Source organism: Perna viridis, chromosome 1, assembly GCF_037379345.1.
Source record: "Perna viridis isolate PV_CMFRI_1.1 ecotype Kerala chromosome 1, ASM3737934v1, whole genome shotgun sequence".
Taxonomy (NCBI): domain Eukaryota; kingdom Metazoa; phylum Mollusca; class Bivalvia; order Mytilida; family Mytilidae; genus Perna; species Perna viridis.
Genome location: NC_142445.1, coordinates 30,127,231 through 30,147,940, shown reverse-complemented (window position 1 = coordinate 30,147,940; position 20,710 = coordinate 30,127,231). Strand labels below are relative to the sequence as shown.

Below are 20,710 nucleotides of genomic sequence, written 5' to 3'. Positions count from 1 at the left end.
GGCGGGGCTTAGTAATGAGTATGACAGAGGTGTAAAAGATGATGATGACACTAAAAGGAATTCTTTCTCTGACTACTTTTTATACCGAATTTTTTATGGTGTAAAGCAATTAATCTCATTATCTCATCTCATTTATAAACCGATGAAGTTATGTCGTGCTCTTCTCATGAACAATTAAATTTGGTACAAAACAATCTACATAATTGAACAAGGGAGCCAAGGAAATTTTACCTTAACAATCTGTGCAACGCCATCTGTTCCTAAACTATCTTTGATATCTTTCAAACTCCCTTCTAAACATGCTTCGTATATCCTTTTCTGAAAATCCAAATAAAACTATATGAAACTAGTACAGATAGGCGGTCTTGCAAATGTAAGAGACTGCCCACCAATTCGACTTTGACTCCCTTAAACTTTTTGACTCAATTCTTCTGCAGTTCTTTCATTTCAGAACCGGCTTTTCGAGAACAGTTCTGCTACTAGAGCCAGCTCTACTGACAGTTCTAGCAGAGTGGGCTCTACGAGAACAGTTCTAGTTGTAGATACTGCTCTGCTCTGCCAGAACCATCAGTAGAGCTGGATCTAGAACTGTTTAAAACCTGTCATAGAACTGTTCTCACGTTAGTACAGCTTTGTGAGAAGTCAGAACTGATCTCATCTGTAAATAGTTCATGTTCATATAAGTTCTGAATAGGGATACATGTATCCAACAATCCATAATAAAGCATGATTGAAGAGTTACAAGACTCCATTTGCATTTACTAAGCATACATTCACTTAACTCATCATGTTTGTTAAGTATGTGTCTGTTTTAAAACCAGGCAGGGGATTGATTTAGCAAATCTCAAGATAATCGAAGAAAGTCTTTAAATATATTGTTACGACCTAAAAACAACTCTAAATGTGTTCATTTTCCTGGGTCTGCAATAATGTATCGTGAAATATTTTTGAATAGTTACAGTGCAAAAATGGTGTTTAATAAGTGTTATTAACTCCAGTGACCAACTTTCATTTGCAGTTTCTTTAAAGCCTACTGAAGGATTTCCAATCAAAACAATTTCGAGTTACTAACAGCTTTTGCCTGGTTGTAAGACACAGCTATACTTTAAGATATGTATTCGTTTAATTTAAATGTCATATTTGTCTGCCTCCTCAAAGAAATATCTATGTGAATTGTGCTGCTTTGTATAATAAAACCAATATTAATTTTTATTATATTTTTAGCCAAAAAAATCAGCGAGGGGTATGGTTTCCAGTATAGATGTATGCCCCCAGTGGGTCAAGGGGATGGCATCAAACTCATGTTAAAAGTAAGGTTTTATCCAAATTTTGTCTCATCATGTGGAGCCAGGGTTATATGTTTGTGTCGTGAAAGGTTTTAACTCAGTCACTGTATACATTAGATTTACCATCGATTTGTAATGATAAAATGGTTATACCATTGGTGTACTCTTCGTAATGCAGCCTATATTTATATGCTGCCTCTAGATGGGATTTAAACGCAGTATTCACCATCTGATATTTCCGAGTCATGAAACTATACGCACACAATTTCAATACTTTCTCTATAAAAACGCTAACAATCTTTTCCCTAATTACTATACTGCGTGATAGTGTCTTAGAGATTCTGTAAATATTGATCAATTAAAAGAGAGAGCAAGGAGTTTAACTGGTTGCCACTATTAAAAATGACTACAAATCGTGTTCAAGTGTAGGTACATGTGTATATAGTACACATCTTGTTAAACTAAAATGTCAGCTTGAGTGTTGTGAGAAATAAATAAAATATAATACTTATATTGAATAAATAATGTGTACCGATAAGATTGATTGATAAATTTAGTTTTACGTGCCAGTTAAAACTGAAATATCACCAAAACTACATGTATGTAAACACCAAAAGTCTTATTGCATGTAATAATATTTAAAGTATAGGCACAAAATAGAGATTGAGAAATAAAATTATCATACAAGAGATTGGGACTCCATACCTCCTAAACCCTCGGAACACCCACCTGGATCAACCAAAATTATCATATAAGAAACTGGGACTCCATCCCTCCCAAACCCCAGGAACACCGAGAAAATTATCATAAAAGACATAGGGGCTTCATCCCTCACAAGCCCCTGGATCATCCACCTGGATCAACCAAAATTATCATACAAGATATTGGGACTCCATCCCTCACAAGCCCCCGGATCACCCACCTGGATCAACCAAAATTATCATACAAGAGATTGGGGCTCCATCCCTCCCCAACCCCTAGAACATCCACCTGGATCAAACACAGTGATTGATATAAATAGCAATAGTTTAGGTGCACTGTTGTCAGACGGTGATATTTCATTATGAAGTAGCGATCCACCACATTATAAACATTTATTTTAAACCATTTGTTTGACAGTTCCCTGTTGGAAGTAAATACCAAGGCCTATACCTTTATTCATCTTACTACTACATGTAAAACTTACCTGTTCAGGTGAAATACCATCATCTCCAATATATACAGGCATATTTCTCTATTATCTTAATCACTCAGTCCGTGGACGCATTTCACTTTTCATTTTTTATCCGTCGATTGAAGAAATATCCACATATAATATTTTTATATATCACTTTCATTCATCACACATCTGAAGCTAAGATTGATTTTACAAACTTCACCGAATGCAAATTAGCTAGGTTGTTTTAAACGTTTAGGTTTGGAAGGTACAAATCGTTCTTTAAAGTTAACGGTGTTCTTATAGTCATACTTAAATGTTATATATTAAAGTTCGAACACTGTTTAAGTTTTAAAACCTCATTAATGAGGTACCCACAGGGTTTGCGATCAAAAACGTAAACAGTGGTATTTTGCTATTACGATTTGAAAGTCCAATATAAATTCATATAAAATATTTATCAAAAATCGATAAAGAATTGTAATGTTAGAACTTAGTTGTCTTAAGACGTTATATTTTACTACGTACACAATCATGAAGACTTGGATTTCAGTGATAATAACAAAAAGTATGTACCCTCGTAAACTTTTTTTGGCATTTTTAGTGAATGGCATGAAGAATCTTCGTAATAAAGACACGAGTACAATCACTTTAAAAGTACATAATTTAATGAATGAGACATCAGTATAGTTTGCATATAAAGCTCAATAATATTAGAGATATTGCATATTCAATTCAACGAGGGAAAAAAGGGGGGTTAAAACATGGAAAAAAAGTATCTGTGTTAATTCTGAAATTCGATAAAAAAATTGACTTCAATTCTGAGTCAATTTAGAAAGGCATCCTTATGATTCAAACTATAGCTAAAAATGTGAATCAAATTTATTGCTGATTAGATTAAGACAGTTTTACAAAAGAAGGGGTTATTAAGCTGAAGGATAAATATTTGTGTAGTTACAGTTGCCATTTAAATGAAATTGAGCACCGGAATGTGTATTGAAGACATTTAAAGATTTGAGCATTTAAATTTATCACATGATATAAACTAACAAATAATTGTATCAAAACGCTAAACTATTTGACTTTATTCCATTTTAACCAATCTGAGTTACTCCCATTATTGATACAAGTCGAGTAATTTAGTTTGCAAGCTAGAAACTCTTTTGTAGAAGTTAAATTGTTCGTTGTTTGACCCTTGGTGGATGACTGTCTCATCACCACATCTCCTATTTTGATGTTTTTCTATATTTCGATTGTTTACATTTGTACATGTATCTTGATTTAGATTTTGCCCCCGCCTTGTTAATAAAAATGTGTTAATTTAGAATTTTGCTTCTAACCGAGAGATGCGCTCTTCTATTCATGATATTTCGTTTACAACTAAGTCAATAGGTAAATATGACCAGGGTCAACGCTACTTTTTTTTCGGGGAGGGGTAGCTTGTCAGGGATTACTTTTCTTGCTAATTTTTGGTACATCTTTGAGGATCACTAGCAACATGCTTTTCATTTTGCCCCTCTGTCTGAATTGGTAGACGAACATGGTTTTCGACTGTGCTTTCGTTCGCCAAACCCCGTTTACTCGCCTCGATCGCCACGCTTAGGGTGAATAATACCTCATATTTTTGTTCTACAACTTTCTTTTTTCAGTAACTATTTGCGAACACACCATTTTTAAAAAGGACAGAGCAGGGACATTTGAGCTTTTTGAGTCTAAATGTTGGTGGTTTTATTAGATCATATAGGGATTAGCTTCAATTCTTGTATATTCAAAAATGTTGTTTGTATTTTTTAAACTGAATAAAGAGCACTTTTCTGAGACATATGGGCTCCAACTTTTTTTCCGTTATCTACAAAAGGCCTAAACCCTCCTCGTTTTTTTTTAAATGATGGACTTTATAAAGATATTAGTGTGTAATACATTTGTATTTGTTTATAGAAAATACTCATTTTCTTTACACAAAATGCCAAAAATAGAAGCCCCTGTAATTAATTCAGGGTTTGACTAGCCAGGCATTAAGTACAGTACGTTCTACTAAACTTACCGAACAGAGTTTGCGATTTACTTCTTTTATATCCTACTTTGAGTGTCTCTTATTTATCATATAGATAGCAGTGTTTTATCGAATGTTCCCAGTGTAATAAATTTGGATAATTCACACAGAATTTAAAATTTACCCTGAAAATATATACAAGTTCCGCACACTCGTTAAATCTAAGCGTTCTTCGGCACTCGTGATCATATTTTAGTTATTTACTCTTTCCAATTAATTATCCTATTACTATTACTCCTACACTACAAGCTTAAATTTTATATATAATAAAAAAACCATACCTCCTATTTACGAGTTTGATCCAAATCAATTCAGAGGTAAAAAGCTGCATCTTATCTAATGATGGAGTGGGGGTATGAGTTAATGAGCATTTGTCACATTTTTTCTATACAACTCTGGGTTTGTTATGTTGTTTGCATTGGTGGTTTATACTACATGTAACCTTCAAGGATCTCGCGAACACGACTGCTCCTTTGAGGAAGTTACGGTTACTAGAAAACCACCAATCGGGACATCTTTGTCGGTCAGAGTATATCTTACCAGCGGTCTGGCTGTTGTCACCTTCTCTCAGTCCGCACGTGGGTCAGTCGGCGTTTCTAAACTCTAACCGTCATGGGAGAGTGCTGAATGAAGAATTATGATTCAATTGGGCAGTGGATGATGTATCGATTTCCTACTTGTTATGTCCTCTAAATAATGATTGAATGATTGAGCAATGTCCTTGCTAATTCATCAAATGGATTTGTATTTAAGTAGTACTCCAGATAAGAATCATTCAAAATGTGATCATGGGTGGAAAGCCTACATATTTTTATTTTTGATATTCTGTTTGAATTGTCATGATAGTAAACAAAAATTAATAATCGGTTTTTCATAAATTATAACCCGTGTTCTTATGAGATAAAAGTTATATAGAATGCACTGTATATTTTAAAATTAAGGGAGATAACTCTGAAAATTACACTCTAATACAATATAATCTAATTGATTTTCAGCACTGATTATCCCCACTGATTAAGAGCAGATAAATTTGAATGAATAATTATACATTTCATAATACGGACCCTTAAAACAACTTTATTACAAAAGTTAAAATATATAGCCCTTTTTGGGGTGTATCACTTTTTCAGTTTCTTACAAAGACAGCTACTTAAGCACTTAACAATAAAGTCTTGTATTTAATTGTTTACCCTTTTACATACACTACTCCCACACTAGCATCTGAAAACCAAGTCTTCAAATGTTTCACTTAAACGATGCTTTTGACAAAGGATGATGAACGCACTTATATGTTGCTTTTTATAGTCGAGACAAATCGTACTTAATGAAATTTTCATATTCTTCGATCAGTAAAAAATGGTGATAAATTCATTACTATTTTATTAGTTGAATCCATAACATATTTATTAGTTTTTGTAAAGTTTGGAATATTTTCACTTTAAGTTCTCAGAATTGACATTTATTACCTATATATACATGTATGTTGAACGTTGTAATTCTCAGTTTTTAGATTTGAACAGATATGGGCAGACCGATAGACAACAGTTGTGCATATCTACTTTTCTATATCGTTTTCTTATCTCTTATTAGGCAGATTTTCAGCAAAGTCATCACAGTCATTTAATTTTAGCTTCTGTGATATGGATGTTGTTTAATCGCTCGGTTTAGGAATTCGTTCTTCTCATCTATCCAGTAGAGCCTGATATTATAGACGCTACAGAAACATTTAAGTCTTACTGCTCGTTATCTCGAAATTGACAAAAAAATGGCTTTCAGTTAAACTACACAAATTGTAAAATGACAAACGCGACTCAGAGTGAAAGGTCGTCAGCCTGGTAGTTCTACGCTTATTACCAGACATGACCTTCAACGTGCTATACGTTTCTTAAAGTAGCTGAAATTACTTACCATTAAAGCGGACTGGAATTCAACTACAGGTGAAATGGGGATTGTGTTGCACGTCCCTGCGTACATTTGTACCCGTTGTGTTGTATTGTGCTTTTTTTATTCTTTATTTACCCTATTGATGTTCCCGGTCTTGTATTGACTGCTTATGCACTTTTTGTCAGCTGAACCTTTTCTATTTCTACATTTTGTAATACCTGTCTTCGCGCACTTGAGTACAGCTCCGCCTTAAAACCAGACAGAAGCTAATTATTAATGATTCATGTATTTTTTTATCCCAAATATTTTTGATTGTAAATTCTTCAGTAGGCTTTATAGAAACTATATTCAAAATAAAATTGCAAATGAAAGTTGGCCACTGAAGATATTATCACTTAAAATTTAGTTCGTTCTGCTACAGAAAAGTACGTAAACGTTTACACCAGAATTTTTACGTTATAATCAGTCAAAAAATATTTCACGATATACAGCAGATCATAGGAAACGAACATAGTTTTGGGACGAGTTATTTTAGGACGAAACAATTGTATTTGAACACTTTCTTTGATATCTTGAGATATGACGAATCACCCCCCGTCTGGTGTTTAGACAGAACCACGATACATAACAGACGATGCTTATCTTTAATTATAGAGCTTGACTTGCATCCCGGCAATTAAAGTGCTAGGCTTCAATGTTGTATACTTTTTTAATCTTTAGTAACGAACTCCTTATCTTTTAAACGTATGACCTGACGTCTTAAGAAAGTTGACCACATTTCTGGCATTGGATATTCTGATTTTATTTGTATGATTTGTAGAATGAGTCCATTAGAATGGTATTAAAGCATTACAGATTTTATTTTTATATACAATGCACAATTAGAAAAAAAATCTGAGATATAAGGAATGATGCCTAGTGGGCAATCCCAAAAGTAAAACGAGGTGAAAATGCTGTATCGCCATCAACATAAACATTTTATCATATTTTTGTTTGTCTATTGTCTCTACTGCATGATTTTTGAATATAACTGATACTGCTTTGATAGATTTCCATGTCGGCATTTTTAAGACTTTGTCCTGAAGCATCTGTGATTTAGATATTTTTGGACTGTTATATATAAGGAAAAATGTGGAAAAATTTGGCGCCATTTCTCCACAACGCATTTCAACTAAATTTGACCTTTCAATTTCTTTAAAAAAGAACCGCCTTTAAAACACTTTGATGGTTAATTCTGGATTTTATGAGATAAAATACTTGGAAAATGCAACAAAATCTCTTTGTTTTGAGAGACCATCCTTCTACCAAGCAAGATTGCTTCTACATTGCAAACAAAATCATCGTGTTTAAAATCTTTCACTTCTACATTGGCCTGATCATCATTCTGGTGAATTTCATGTTTCCTTTCCCTGCCTCGCAACAGACAATGCCTGTATTTCCTATTCCTTCTCCATAAATTCCATTGAGTTTGCATTGACCACAATTTTGGTACCACCAACCACCACTTCCGCCGTATAGAGTACTACAGTGAACTGTTCTAAATCTGTCATTATCTTGATTCATTGTTGAAAAGACCTCGCCATTATGCCCTTGCAATGCATTTCCTAGAAAAATAGCAAACGTATAATTATATATTTACAAAATGATTACACTATTCTACATTTATTAAATTTCAGTAATTTGAGACCAAGATAACGATAAACAAGAGCGTACCCGATAACTTTAACGCTTAACCCATGTTCAGAATCTCGATTACCAAACCCCTATCCAGTATCTGCAGGCGGGGATTCCCCCTAATTTCTAAGTAATATTCCATAGGTGAAGGTTTTTATTGGCGGTCTGTGATTACAAAATTTACCGTTACCCCTTCGGCTGTGTATTATTTATTTATTTATTTATATTTATTTAGACAAGTCAAGCACATATAATACATTATAAATAAGTATGCATATACACATAAACATAAACGTACACAGGCAAAGACGTTACATGAATTAAAATTAGCATTTATATGTAACCTTGGAACTTGTCAAGGATAGCCCATAAAGCCGTACTTATAAAAAGGCTTATTTCCAATGGGATCCATAAAAAGAAAAGAATACGTGAAAAATACTTGAATCTACTCATGAAACATTTCACATTTGCTAAAATATGAACAGTTTATGGAAATACAAATTTATTATATTAAAAAGTGACATTATATTACATTGAACCTGCTGTGCCTTTGTACGATCCCAGTGTCAACCTATACTTTGAAGCTTCATCGCCGATTTAAAGTCGTCGTTAACAGCATACCAGCTTGATCGAGCCCAATTTTCAAGATCAACGCGTAGTTCAAATCGCCCAAGTGAAGTTATAGCATGGATTTTGTCGTTACCTAAGTTGGAATATATGATAAAAAGCACCACTATATAGTCTGAAAATGTAGCGTGTTGATAAACTGGAATGACGTTACATGTCATTCTGATTACGAAAACCAACAATATTACATGTACATGTTATTAGTGTATTTAACATGTGTTACAAAGATATTACTGCTCGATACATATAACACATAGTTTCTGCCCCGATCACGTGTACATGTAATGCGCATTTTAGTTAAAATTGCGACCATCAAATGTAAATTCAACGACAAACGAACTTACATAAAAATGGAAAACCTAGATACAAATACGTAGTAATTGCCAAAATTCTCAATACTTTGTATAAAACGATTGCATATCATTATTCTTCTAATTATACCGAAGAATATCTTATCAAAATACTGGAATTTGTGATCGACAACATGTACTTTGCGGACACTACAGACACTATGAAGTCGGCCTCATATCATAGAAATCGATTGAAAAAGAAAATTCATGTCACAACTGTACGATAAAATGGCTCATTCCGTATTGTCAACTTTCATTTCATCTGCAGCAATGACAGCACCTATGGAGTTTTCATATCACAACTCATACGTTATACCAGAGCTTGTCGAGTTTTTGTAGTGGTAGACTTATTACAATTAGGCTTCCTGTAAAGTGTTACGTTGCTACATTTTTTTTAAAGATGAAAGTCATCACGGAAGAATTTTTATGGTCGTCATTATGAACTCGTGGATCGTTATGGTGTATCCACCTGCACTTTTATAACCGATTTGTTCACCGTGTTACAGTTTTCCTTTTCTCTATCGTCTACCCCGGATGTAACATTTTATGAACAACTCGGCTAGTGTTTTTAATAAAGCAAAGGACGCTTACACCTGTTCACCTGGTCTATGTTCCCATTGTTTTGTTAAGTCCAAGTTATTCATGGACTTTTGTTTCTTTGTAAAGTGTACGTGCTTTAATTGTTAGTTTCATGTTCTTTGCCGTGCGTGTGTTTTTTCCCTGTCTAGAAATTGTCCTTGGAATATATTCCTATGATTAGTTCCCGTGTGAATTAATGAAAAATTAAATGCATTTATACATTCGCGTTAGTGATCACTACGTTTCGATAATGCACATTCAAATTCGCATCTGAATGCTTATTCTATAGTCATTTACGTGACGGAATGTAATCCATCTGAAGTCGTTTTACGTCTACTACAGTCGTTTTACGTGACGGTGTATAATCCAAAGTGAAAAGAAAACAAAGTTTGCAAGAAGTTTAAGTTCCGGAGTCCTAACATAATGAATTAATACAAAAACTGCTTATATGCGACATATCTCTTTTTTTTTGGAAATATCTTTTAGTGAATTTGATATGAAATATTGATAACAACCCACCAAGCCAAAATTCTCCATCCAGAGTCCCAAATCCATCTTTGTACTCCTGCCATGTTTTGTTGAACGGAACTGAACCGTTTTGTCTTTGTTGTATTACCTACATTATTATATATTTTGTACATATGAACGAAAAATAAGGTGCTCAACAAAACAACGCAAACAAATCAACGCAAACAAAACAAACAAAATAATAAATAAATAATAAAAAATAATAATAAACTGGCATCAATATCTACCATAACTATAATTCCATAATTTTGTAAGCATATTTGTATTAAAAGTGATTTTTGAGAAGATCGTTTTGTTTTTATAAAAAACTTTAAATTCGTTTGGTAGTGAAATTATCATCCACAAAGCTACGTGTACTAACCGTCCATTTCCCTTTATCAACATCCATATTGCACACAACTTTGAAGGGATCAATACCAACAGGATGGATATAACGATGCCCTGTCTCTCTTTCCAAAACCTCACTGCATTCCCGTGCTGCATAAATCCGGTGTGTTTCATCTGAAAAGAAAACAAAATCAACTAGTACAAACTTGCTGAAAAAGGCAGGGCAAAAGAACCTATCGTGTTAACGATGGGATAGTCGATGAGCGTGCGTGGAACATGCCCTATTTACAATTAGTCTAATACTTACGCGAGGAAAATTCTTATATTCTACTCAGGCAAGCTCTACACCGCAGAAGTATATACCACGCTTGCTCGTCGACTTAAAATGAAAGGATCTATAGCAAAGTGTAAAATACATCATCCCGCCTTTTCAAATAATGAAAATCTTATCAAAAAGATAAAAAATAAAACGAATAACAATGAATATGTTTGTAAGTATGAAGTGTAATTTTTTGTGTGAATTTTGTCAATTTTTATCGTGTATGATGAGACTGCTATAAAGAAGAAGAAAAATAAATTGATAATTGGAATTTCATTTTAAATGTTATCAATCTAAAAATATATGTTAAATTAAATTAGGTTGAGCTTCATGTACATATATACAATGTAGGTAATACATGTATATTGCCGGAAAATATCTAATTTATTTGACGAGCTTCAGGAACAGTCAAATCGCGAGGGTTCCCCAAGCTAATCCGACTGTTTCAATGCGAGTACAAACATCCGTACAAATAAATATATTGATTTTTTCGGTAATGTTCATGTATTGTTTTATCCTGCAGCCACATTTTCTAAATAATACATGCAAAATTTGTCCACATTAGTTTATATTAGTCAGTAACTTTTTGAGCGCTGTGGTCGGCGAGGGCACCTTTAAATTAGTAACCTTTTCCCTGTTTTTGACGTTGCTCATAACTGAAAAGGTAACCAGGAGACAATATTATGCAGTGGAGGAATAATGACCCCTTTATTTGTATAAAAGAAAGAAGTTGCAGGATAAATAGAATTCCTTTTCAGCTTCCTGTATATTTCTACGAAATATCGAGATCTAACATATGTAACAGACTACATATAATTTCTATTGTTTTAAGGAGGTAGACCTGGGGTAAGGGACATAACTTTTACAAATCATTGGAATGTTTGTATTCAGCATCTTACAGCAATCCCATGTAGGCATCAGAGTAACTTGGATTGATTTCATTCTGTTTCAAATGAAAGCTTGAGAGGCTTTGGTGACATTGACTATATGATACAAACATATCACTGATTTCAAGAGTTATTTCCCTTACCTTAGGTCTATCTCCTTAATTGCTCAAAATGTATATCTACATGTGTAAATACAGTTAAATAAAACCGTTATGTTAAAAAATTGAAAACTAGAAAACCCGTGAGCAATGCTCAGTAACTTGATAACATCCGAGTTGCTTATTTACTTTTATTACTTTGTATGTTGGTTATATTATATTCTTTGTTGTGTGTGTCTGTTTTCCATGTCTGGCCTTTGTCCTGTATTACATTCTTTTGATTTCCGCTAGAATCTTGGATCCCTTAATTACTCGCGCACCTTTCGACCGCTAAATTGATTTGAATCAAAATTAAAAGAGGAGGTACACAATGAGATTCCGTGAAAATTTCATAAAGTTTCATTCAGTGGTGGAAGAGGAGTAACAGATAAGAAGAATCGGACTGAAAGAAGGACTGAAAGAAGGAATAAAAGGGGCACGGAGGGAAAGAAGAACAAAAGGACACCCCTATCAATATATATACCTTATTTTGCAAGTAGGGGGATATAAAGTATAGTTGAAAAGATGTTGACCACTACCTCTTTCATTGTCCTTTACATGTAGTCTAAAGACAAACTTTGTTTAATAATTTAGGCTGGCTCTGTGATACTTATCCATTTAATGCAAAACATTTTACCAACTGGGAGCCCTGAATTAACATACGAAGAAAACATTTGTATTTTTCAGCAGGTTTTTCAGTATATAAAAGGGTCAAAAAGATTTCATGTTGTATGATTTGCGAATCAAGTTGATATTTTGTGTGTATGTTTTTGCTGTGTTAATGATCGTCTACACCACACCACCTCCCCCAAACTGTTTTTCTCTCCAGTCGACTTTTAACACTCATTATAGTAATGTATAGTTCATATATTGTTAAAGCATGCTCCCTTATTCTATATGTATATTTATATATTTTATCTCGAAAAATGACTACATAAGTATGATTTACTTTTGTTTAATCCATTTTGTTATTGAGCAAATAAAATATGTTTAAACTAAACAAAAAAATTATAGTAATTTGTCATGTGTTTTTTTTCTATGGATATAATACGGACTTTCGAAAGGTCTCTGGAAATAAAATTATACAAATAATACATGTACATTTGAGGCTGCTTCATCATTTAAAAAGCCTGAGTTTAATTTTCTTTATTTTGATATTATATGTTGTAAAACTTTTTTTACCCATAATCCAAAATTGAAAAAAAAATAGGGCTCAATTTGTCAGAAATGGGGGCACAATATGGGGAATTTTGCCTTAAAAATTAATACCGATTGTCTTTAAATTGTGTAGTATATATGCAGAATGTATCCAAAATAAATCAATTTTTTAAACGCCTCTATTGTTGTTATTTGTAAAGTGGACACTACTTTTTAAAGTTAAATAAACATATGTCCTACAACTTGCATTTATCAAGACTTATTTTTCCCCGCTATTAAGGCTCATTTTTTGCCTACAAATTCACTCATAAGAAAATAATAAAAAAAAATAGCACTTGAAATATGGCAATATTTGTAATATTTCATAATTTTTTGTAATGAAATTATCGCCTTTTTTCGTTGTTTTTTACTTGTACTTAGAATTTCTATATTGAAATATAGAAGTAATTCACAAAGCGCCATATTACCATGATGAATTCACATGGAATAGTTTCCAGATTCCCTGAAATGAGAAAATTAGAATTTTTGAACTTCGTTCAAATAGGGGAGCGCCCCATATAAGTTATTTGATGTTATCGTTCGCTTGTGAAGCGACAGCATATGGTATAGTTTCGGAGAATCGCGGAACAAGGCGAATTAAAGAAGTACATGTACTATATATGTACGAATTTGTACTATACCCAAATTATGATCGAGCATGTAAAAAAACTGTTTCATTTCATTTCCACAAAATTAATAAGCATTTAATAAAAAACTGATTAAGGAATGACATTAGAACTGTTTTAAACACGTTACGCTTCCGAAGCAATAAAACCATTTGATGTCAAAGCTTTGCATAAAACATTTTAGTCATAATGATTGTAAATACCTATTGAAGAATTCAGAAATGTGATCGCCAATGATTCTTCCCACTTTGTATATCCAATTCCTACAAAAACAATCATTGAATATAAAAAAAAACCTAGAAACAGTAAATTATAGCAATATTGTTTAATGATTTAAAAGTTATTAGAATTAATTGACTATCAAAAAACGGATGTAAGAACAAAAGGGACACAAATCACGTGATTACACAAAGGCACCGACTATTTACATACTGAAAGGGGTGGGGTGGTGGTTTTGGGGATTGTTTTGAAAAAAGAATACCAAATTTGAGTTAAAGTATTTTTTTACTCAGCTATAGACAGAAAAAGCATGATGATTCAATATTTCCAGAAACCAGAAAAGTGTGATAAAGCTTCCGAACATTGATGAAAATGCATGCAATAAATTCCGGAAGACTTAGTGCACTTTTATCGTCCCGCTGTTGCTATTCGTTAGAAATCATTTACGTTTTAAAATGTCTAATAAGTACATGATAAAATGTAAGACATACATAAAACAATTCATACACGGTAAGACACTTCTGTTTATTGACGATTGTGAATGTTAACTTACTTTTTACAAAAGTTTCCATCTGATTCCGTAATTTATGCTGTATATCTAACAGTATAGTGTGTCGTCTCAAACCTAAGATTATATATTTAATATACACAATGAAAGAGTAATCAAGGGAACCCGGCAAGAATCTAGCGGAAATCAAAAGAATGTAATCCAGGGACGAAGACCAGACATGGAAAACAGACAAACACAACAAAAAACATAAAGTAACTAAAAAATACATACAAAGTAACAAAAGCAAATGAGCAACTCGGACTCCATAAAAAAACTGGGAACATGGACCCGGGGCACCGGTAGGGTAAGCGTTCTCTGCTTTCCTAGAAACACCCACCGAGTTGTTCATAAAAAGTCAAGTCCGGGAAAGACGACAGAGGAAAGGAAAACTACAACATGTTGAACAAATTGGTTCAACTATGACACGTTGAATAAATCGGTGTTCACAGATAAGCCACAAATGAAAGGAAAGTTGACAATGCTGAATGAAAAGTGTCATAAAGTTTGGTCCATAGTTTTCTTTTACCATCGATATCTAAGTGTAGGTAAAGATATGAGGCTGACTTCACAGTGTCTGTAGTATTCTTTATCTCAAGTTCTTTTGAGGAAGATGCGATAAATTAAATCCCCGAAACTAGGATTGTTTAACGATAATACGTCATCTATATAACCTATGTAAATGGAACCCCTTCTATACTAAAGGATTGGTTCGGTTTCGACAGGTGTTCGATTTACCAAGTTCAAAATATTTTCAAAATGATATAACATGACTTTTTTTATCAGTATCTGGTTGAGAGATGTTTTCGAATTATTCAAGGTTTCACTGTACTGTAATGAATTTAGTATTTGCATCATGATTCCAGTTTCGCTCCCTTTTACGGAAACTCCTTTTTGTATTATTAACAATTTCACAACGTAGGTACATTTGTAATTAATTATAGCAGCAATATGTGTTAATATAAGTTCTTACTTATTAATATGAGCTATCAAGACTATGGGAGAGCGTCCAAAACATCTATTCAGTCAAACAATCCATTTATAGATAGTTATGATTCTACTTTCGTTTTGGTTACACAAAGGTTAATATTTAGGTCGATATTGTGTATGGTTGGCATTGGAAGTAATAGGGTTCTCATTCTTCAGACGCTTTAATGCTTTGTAATGGTGCAGACATGACATGTCAAACGCCTTGGTGATCTAGTTTGGATTAGTCTAATATTTGGACGAATCCAAGTGTGGTATATAAACGTGGGCTTGAGCAGCCATGGTCATTTTGATTTTGAATCTGATATCGATCGGTCGATTTAACCACGAGATGAGTTTAAATAGTAATTCTGAATGAGAATTGCAGTAATTCGGAATAAGAATCAAAGCAGGTGCTTAACGATATTTAGCACTGGTTAAAGTTGTAATTCTGAAAAAGAATTGTGAAGCATTGCTCGAAGAGTACTGAGCACCAGACGGAACCACTGCTGAATACGCAGCTGGTTATTTTGTAAAGCACTGCTCGATAAAGTAGTATTACCTCATACATGTAAAGTTAGAGTAGAGGCTAAGATAGTATTATAAGCAAAGTAAAGCATTGGTCACAAAGCATACATAAAAAGATCAAAACCACAGTATAATCGAGAGCTTTAGTTCTTCCTTTGCATCTGTCACCAACTTAGAAGAAGTATTTTAAGTCATTAACTTGAAACGCTACTAAAGTTAGAGTTTCCTCGCTATATTCAAAGAAATAAATTTGGCACGAATCCTATACGCGATAGTAACATACTACCCCCGGTACGTGACAGTATTTCATTTTTACGGAAGAAAGAAAGAAAAACCCTCAATTAATTTGGATCAAATTATAAAATTGGAGGTGCACTTTGGGAACATGTAATACATATTCTGTGAAATGTTCATTCAATTCCTTTCAGTGGTGTGCGAGGAGTTACGGATAAGAGAGAGACACCCTTCCACTATTGAAAAAAAATGTTGATTTTATGCAAAATTTGAAAAAAAATCAGCAAATAATAGCCTAAAGCCCATTTTTTTTCTTGAGCTATTTTCCTTTCGAATTCTGCATCTACCCATAGACAGCATACCAGGTAATACCAATCACACAGACATAGTTGCATTTTTGAAAAGTTTCTAGTAAGCGATTCGTTTCATTTTTGCATGTACATTTGTGTATTTAAAACATTTATCAATGATCAAATTAAAATGCACTAAAATGAACAGCTGTTTGATTTGAGAATACCTACCAATTTAAAACAAAAATCAACATTTCTTCATATATTAGGTACAAACATTATGTACCAATTGAAGGTCATAGTAGTTCATAAAATCAACATGAATAATTATGATTTTTTGTACATTAGGTATTGTTGGATTAATTGGTACTTGACATGAAGGTTGCACCAAGTTTACTTTGAATTCTTATTCAAAACACCTTTAGACCACAGTAACACTCGTCATCATTTTGAGATAGAAATTATACCGATTTTGGTTATGAAAACGGTGTTTTTCAAGAGTTATCATTCTTTATTTTAAATTAGTTCGATTTGTTTGAACTTAGTTGGAGATAAAGGTATAATTGCTTTCTCAAAATAACATATATGAATAAATAAAGGCTGTCGTTAGTCAAAATGTATAACGAGGATGGATATGGTGAATATGTCAAAGAGACAACAACCCTACGTCAACTTAAGGTCACCCATGGGCGAGGAAACCGTCACACCACAGGGCAGGCAACAAACATTAAATACAGGTACATAGTAATAGCTGCCCATATATACTTCAGGAACGTATGAAAGTAAACCGAAAGGGAAACAATACATACAGAGAACAGAAATTCCTGACTTGGGACATGCGCAAAAATGCAGTGGGATTTATATAAGTAGTATATGTAGACCAAAACTGCATTGTTTGTTCAGTGGGTTTTTTCTTTACCATGAGTAACCTTTACTATAGGCGATGTCTGGATTTTTATCTAGACTGGTGCTTAACTAGATGATACATTATTACTTACTTTTTATAGCTATTTCAGAGTATTTCAAAATATCATAAACAGTGGAGTAAGAATATCTGTCTTCAAATGACCCTAAAAAGCACGTTAACAGCAATTACACGTAATAATAAAAGTATTTATACCCTGTGCCAAATAATATGTAAGCGCGTTAGTGCTTCATTTCCAAGATGTACGACCGGTTAACGCCTTTACTCGCCGATGAAACATCGAACATGAAAACATTGATTCTTATAATTACATTTCATGTGTTTCTCTTATTTATTTTAGAAAATTTTTATATACATAGAAAATAGGCAATACACAGTGGTCAATTAAAGTAGCCAACTTATGGGCGTGGCCAATGTAAATGTTTCATCGACAGTCACTCATGACACGTCACGTGTAAAGCCGATTATCCAATGAGATAAGTGTATGTTAATGATATGCACAGTAAATATAATTGAAAAAAAATGCGCATGACGTTTTATAACGCAGTTACCAATCTGTGTCTGATTAAGTTCATTTGACATTATTTCATGTTCAATTCGTTGTCCATTGAAATGGAAAAAAATTGAATAGAATAAGTTTCCCCACTTATCTAAGAAGAAATTTGCTTCATTTAAAAAGTGAAAGTGAATACTTGTACACTGAATGGAATGTATACATACCGTACAACCTCTCTAAATAGCCATTCACAGACAATATGGAGTTACTGTTTTCTTCTAACTTCATTACTGAAAATATTTAAAGATGTCAATTCACGTATAATGCAAAACAAAACGACTCCATGGGCTCATGAGCAACTCGGCGGGTGTTTCTACAAAAGCAGAGGACGCTTACCCTACCGGTGCCCCTGGTCCATGCTCCCAGTTTTTAGTGGAGTCCGAGTTGCTCATTTGCTTTTGTTACTTTGTATGTATAATTTTTATTACTTTATGTTCTTTGTTGTGTATGTCTGTTTTCCATGTCTTGTCTTTGTCCCTGGATTACATTCTTTTGATTACCGCTTGGTTCCCTTGATCACACTCTCAAAGCAACATGCTTACCTTGGTTTTGGAAGATTTTGGATTCTATGCCTCCTAACGCTGTACAATTAGTTATCACTGCTTCTACACCAAGATTCAATATTTAAAGGTATAAAGACGACTTCTTATTTGGAGTTAGGATATGGTGATTGAGTGGAGCAACACGTTTTTTTACGGCCTGCTATAAGGCTCAATGTGTCAATTTATTACATAAAAGATTCTGTTCAATGTTATATCGCCCCCAAATGTGTTAAGTATCTACCACTAGAATCAATCAAACAATCATGCATGAAACAGCATGTGAAAACATAGGTCAGGTCCACGAGCAAGGAATGAATACATTATACATTTGCATTGCAATGCCTACTACTTTTGCACAAGTTCAACTGAGAATCATTGAAAGAAGATGCACTAAGTCAAAAATAATAACAATAATACTAAAATGACATAAAAAAAGCAAAACAAAAACAAAAAAAAAAAAATAAAAAAAATAAAAACAAAACAGTAAAACAAAAATTCGGCCATTTTTTTTTCGAACAAATTAATAGAATTATCAAAAATAATCCGACCAAAAGTATGTATTGTCTTAGATTGAAAGGATGTATTGAAATCAAATGAGTATGATCATGCAAGACAGTTCAGTTGAATTCTGTTGAAAACTATTTCATGACATTTTCTTAATTTGACAACATTAATATAACCTACCATTTAAAAAGCAGTTATATCGTAAGTGTTAAAACAGTAATTACACTTACCGTTTGCCAAGTGTTTATTCTGAGTTGTATAAATGATTTCGGATCTTCCAAAAACACAGAGCACGTGTATAAAGGTAACAATAATTTTATAGAACCCCTCCATCTCGATATTGAAATACTCTATCTGGACGACTCTTAAAAATATTATGCTCTCACGCCACCTAAGCACTTACACAACACTTAAAAGATAGTGCAATTATTTTTAAAAGGAAACACAAATTCTGAAATTTCACACTGGTACCGAAAAAACGGAAAATTCACATACTTAGACACCAATCTTTGATTTCAAAATAACAAACTTTGTTTGTAATCAAATACATATACATGCGCATAAACATTTTGTAACATAATTTGTCTGCATATAGCTATGACTAAGGAGAATAAAGACGAGTTTGTGTTGTTCAGCCTCATTTGTAGTAAACAGAAATTGCTATCAGAAGTCCACCGAATTATAAAGCGGCGTCTTTTTTGTAGAAATAAGTAAATATGCTATTCTGACTACATGTACATGTACATGTACAGGTGGGTAATAATATGAGGGTCAGGGATTTTTTTTTCTTAGTTTGTATTATTAAATCTTAATTCAACTATCAAACTAACAATATTTTTGAAATATGTAGATGTCCCTTAAAAGGGCCGTTTAAATATGTGGAAACTGATATCACATCAAATAATGTTATTTCATTTTTTTCATCTACATTTGATTTGATAATAAAAAAAGGAAGAACATATAAATTTGGCTACGTGTCGAATGCTTGTCCCCAGATACAAAATACCCTAAAGTAATGGCTGGTTTAAAACCGTGATTTATGAAGTTTTTCAATTCTTTACCGATCCTATCATACTCAGAAAGATCGAACACAAATACAGATGGATGATTCGTCCTCTAGTCAGTAGTAGTTGGGTCACAAGTTGATCCCCAATCTTCTCTATGCTGAAAACCAGGGTCTAACTGAAAGAGACATTTATTTCGATGAAAAAATGATTAAACAGCAATACTTGTTGTCCTTTCATGTTTTCTGAAACATTACATATCCTGATTAAAACATACGATATCAGAAATAGATAAGTATTTATTCAGTAATATCAGAAATGATGTAATTGGTTGGTGATTAATGCCAATTTATGAAGAATTACCCCCGTGTAGGTCCGGGTGTTAAAAGAATAGGCCTGCAGCAGCGCTAAGCTTGTCGTAAAAGGCGACTAAATAGTGGTCAGAACCCTAGTCGGGGGCTAGGCGCTTTGCCCACAGAGCAACTGGGATGTGTGCCCCAGGTGGTTGAATGAGGTACCCCTGGCATGTTACATGATGGGGTTGTCAGGCTACAATACGGAAAACCTGACCGCAAACCATAGTGGTGCACCGTGTTGGGAAAGATGCCACGTTCCTCGCACGTTAAAGAACCCTACTGTGGTATTCTCCCGGAGTAGGAACCATAGGGCTCCGCCACAGGAGGCTAAATTGCCCGACCCTACCCACCTCTCCATATTTCCAGTGGCAATCAAAATTTGTCGACCCCATTGTCCTTGTGTCCCATC

At 33.6% G+C, this 20,710-nt stretch overlaps 2 protein-coding genes across 15 annotated transcripts in view; both read right to left on the bottom strand.

Moving 5' to 3' along the window:
• The window catches only part of LOC148628290 (uncharacterized), a 39,964-nt gene extending 37,187 nt beyond the window's left edge, over positions 1–2,777 (bottom strand). For 5 of the 12 annotated variants that reach the window (XM_088585631.1, XM_088585640.1, XM_088585648.1 and 2 more), the window contains exons 1-2: positions 2,473–2,775; positions 232–318 (exon numbers count right to left, since the gene is read on the bottom strand). In XM_088585631.1, the coding sequence (XP_088441757.1) occupies positions 232–318; positions 2,473–2,514 (129 nt within the window). In that variant the 5' untranslated portion in view covers positions 2,515–2,775. Of the gene's footprint in view, positions 1–231; positions 319–2,472 lie in introns of all 12 variants that reach the window. The other 7 variants (XM_088585609.1, XM_088585657.1, XM_088585624.1 and 4 more) reach the window with 4 other exon arrangements.
• Positions 2,778–7,173: 4,396 nt separating this feature from the next.
• Positions 7,174–20,437, bottom strand: LOC148628289 (uncharacterized). 3 transcript variants are annotated; one of them, XM_088585574.1, is made up of 9 exons: positions 19,172–20,254; positions 18,060–18,125; positions 17,413–17,484; positions 14,403–14,474; positions 13,834–13,893; positions 10,499–10,638; positions 10,129–10,225; positions 8,586–8,756; positions 7,174–7,983 (listed from the first exon to the last, which is right to left on the bottom strand). In XM_088585574.1, exons 1-8 carry the CDS (start codon positions 19,272–19,274, stop codon positions 8,620–8,622), a joined length of 747 nt encoding a protein of 248 aa, XP_088441700.1. In that variant the 5' UTR covers positions 19,275–20,254; the 3' UTR covers positions 7,174–7,983; positions 8,586–8,619. The 3 variants fall into 3 exon arrangements, 2 of the variants coding, with proteins under 2 accessions (XP_088441700.1, XP_088441691.1); XM_088585565.1 differs by having other exon boundaries at positions 8,593–8,756; positions 19,172–20,246; XR_015922566.1 differs by lacking the exon at positions 7,174–7,983 and adding an exon at positions 13,433–13,467 and having other exon boundaries at positions 8,714–8,756; positions 19,172–20,437.
• Between the last annotated feature and the right edge of the window lie 273 nt (positions 20,438–20,710).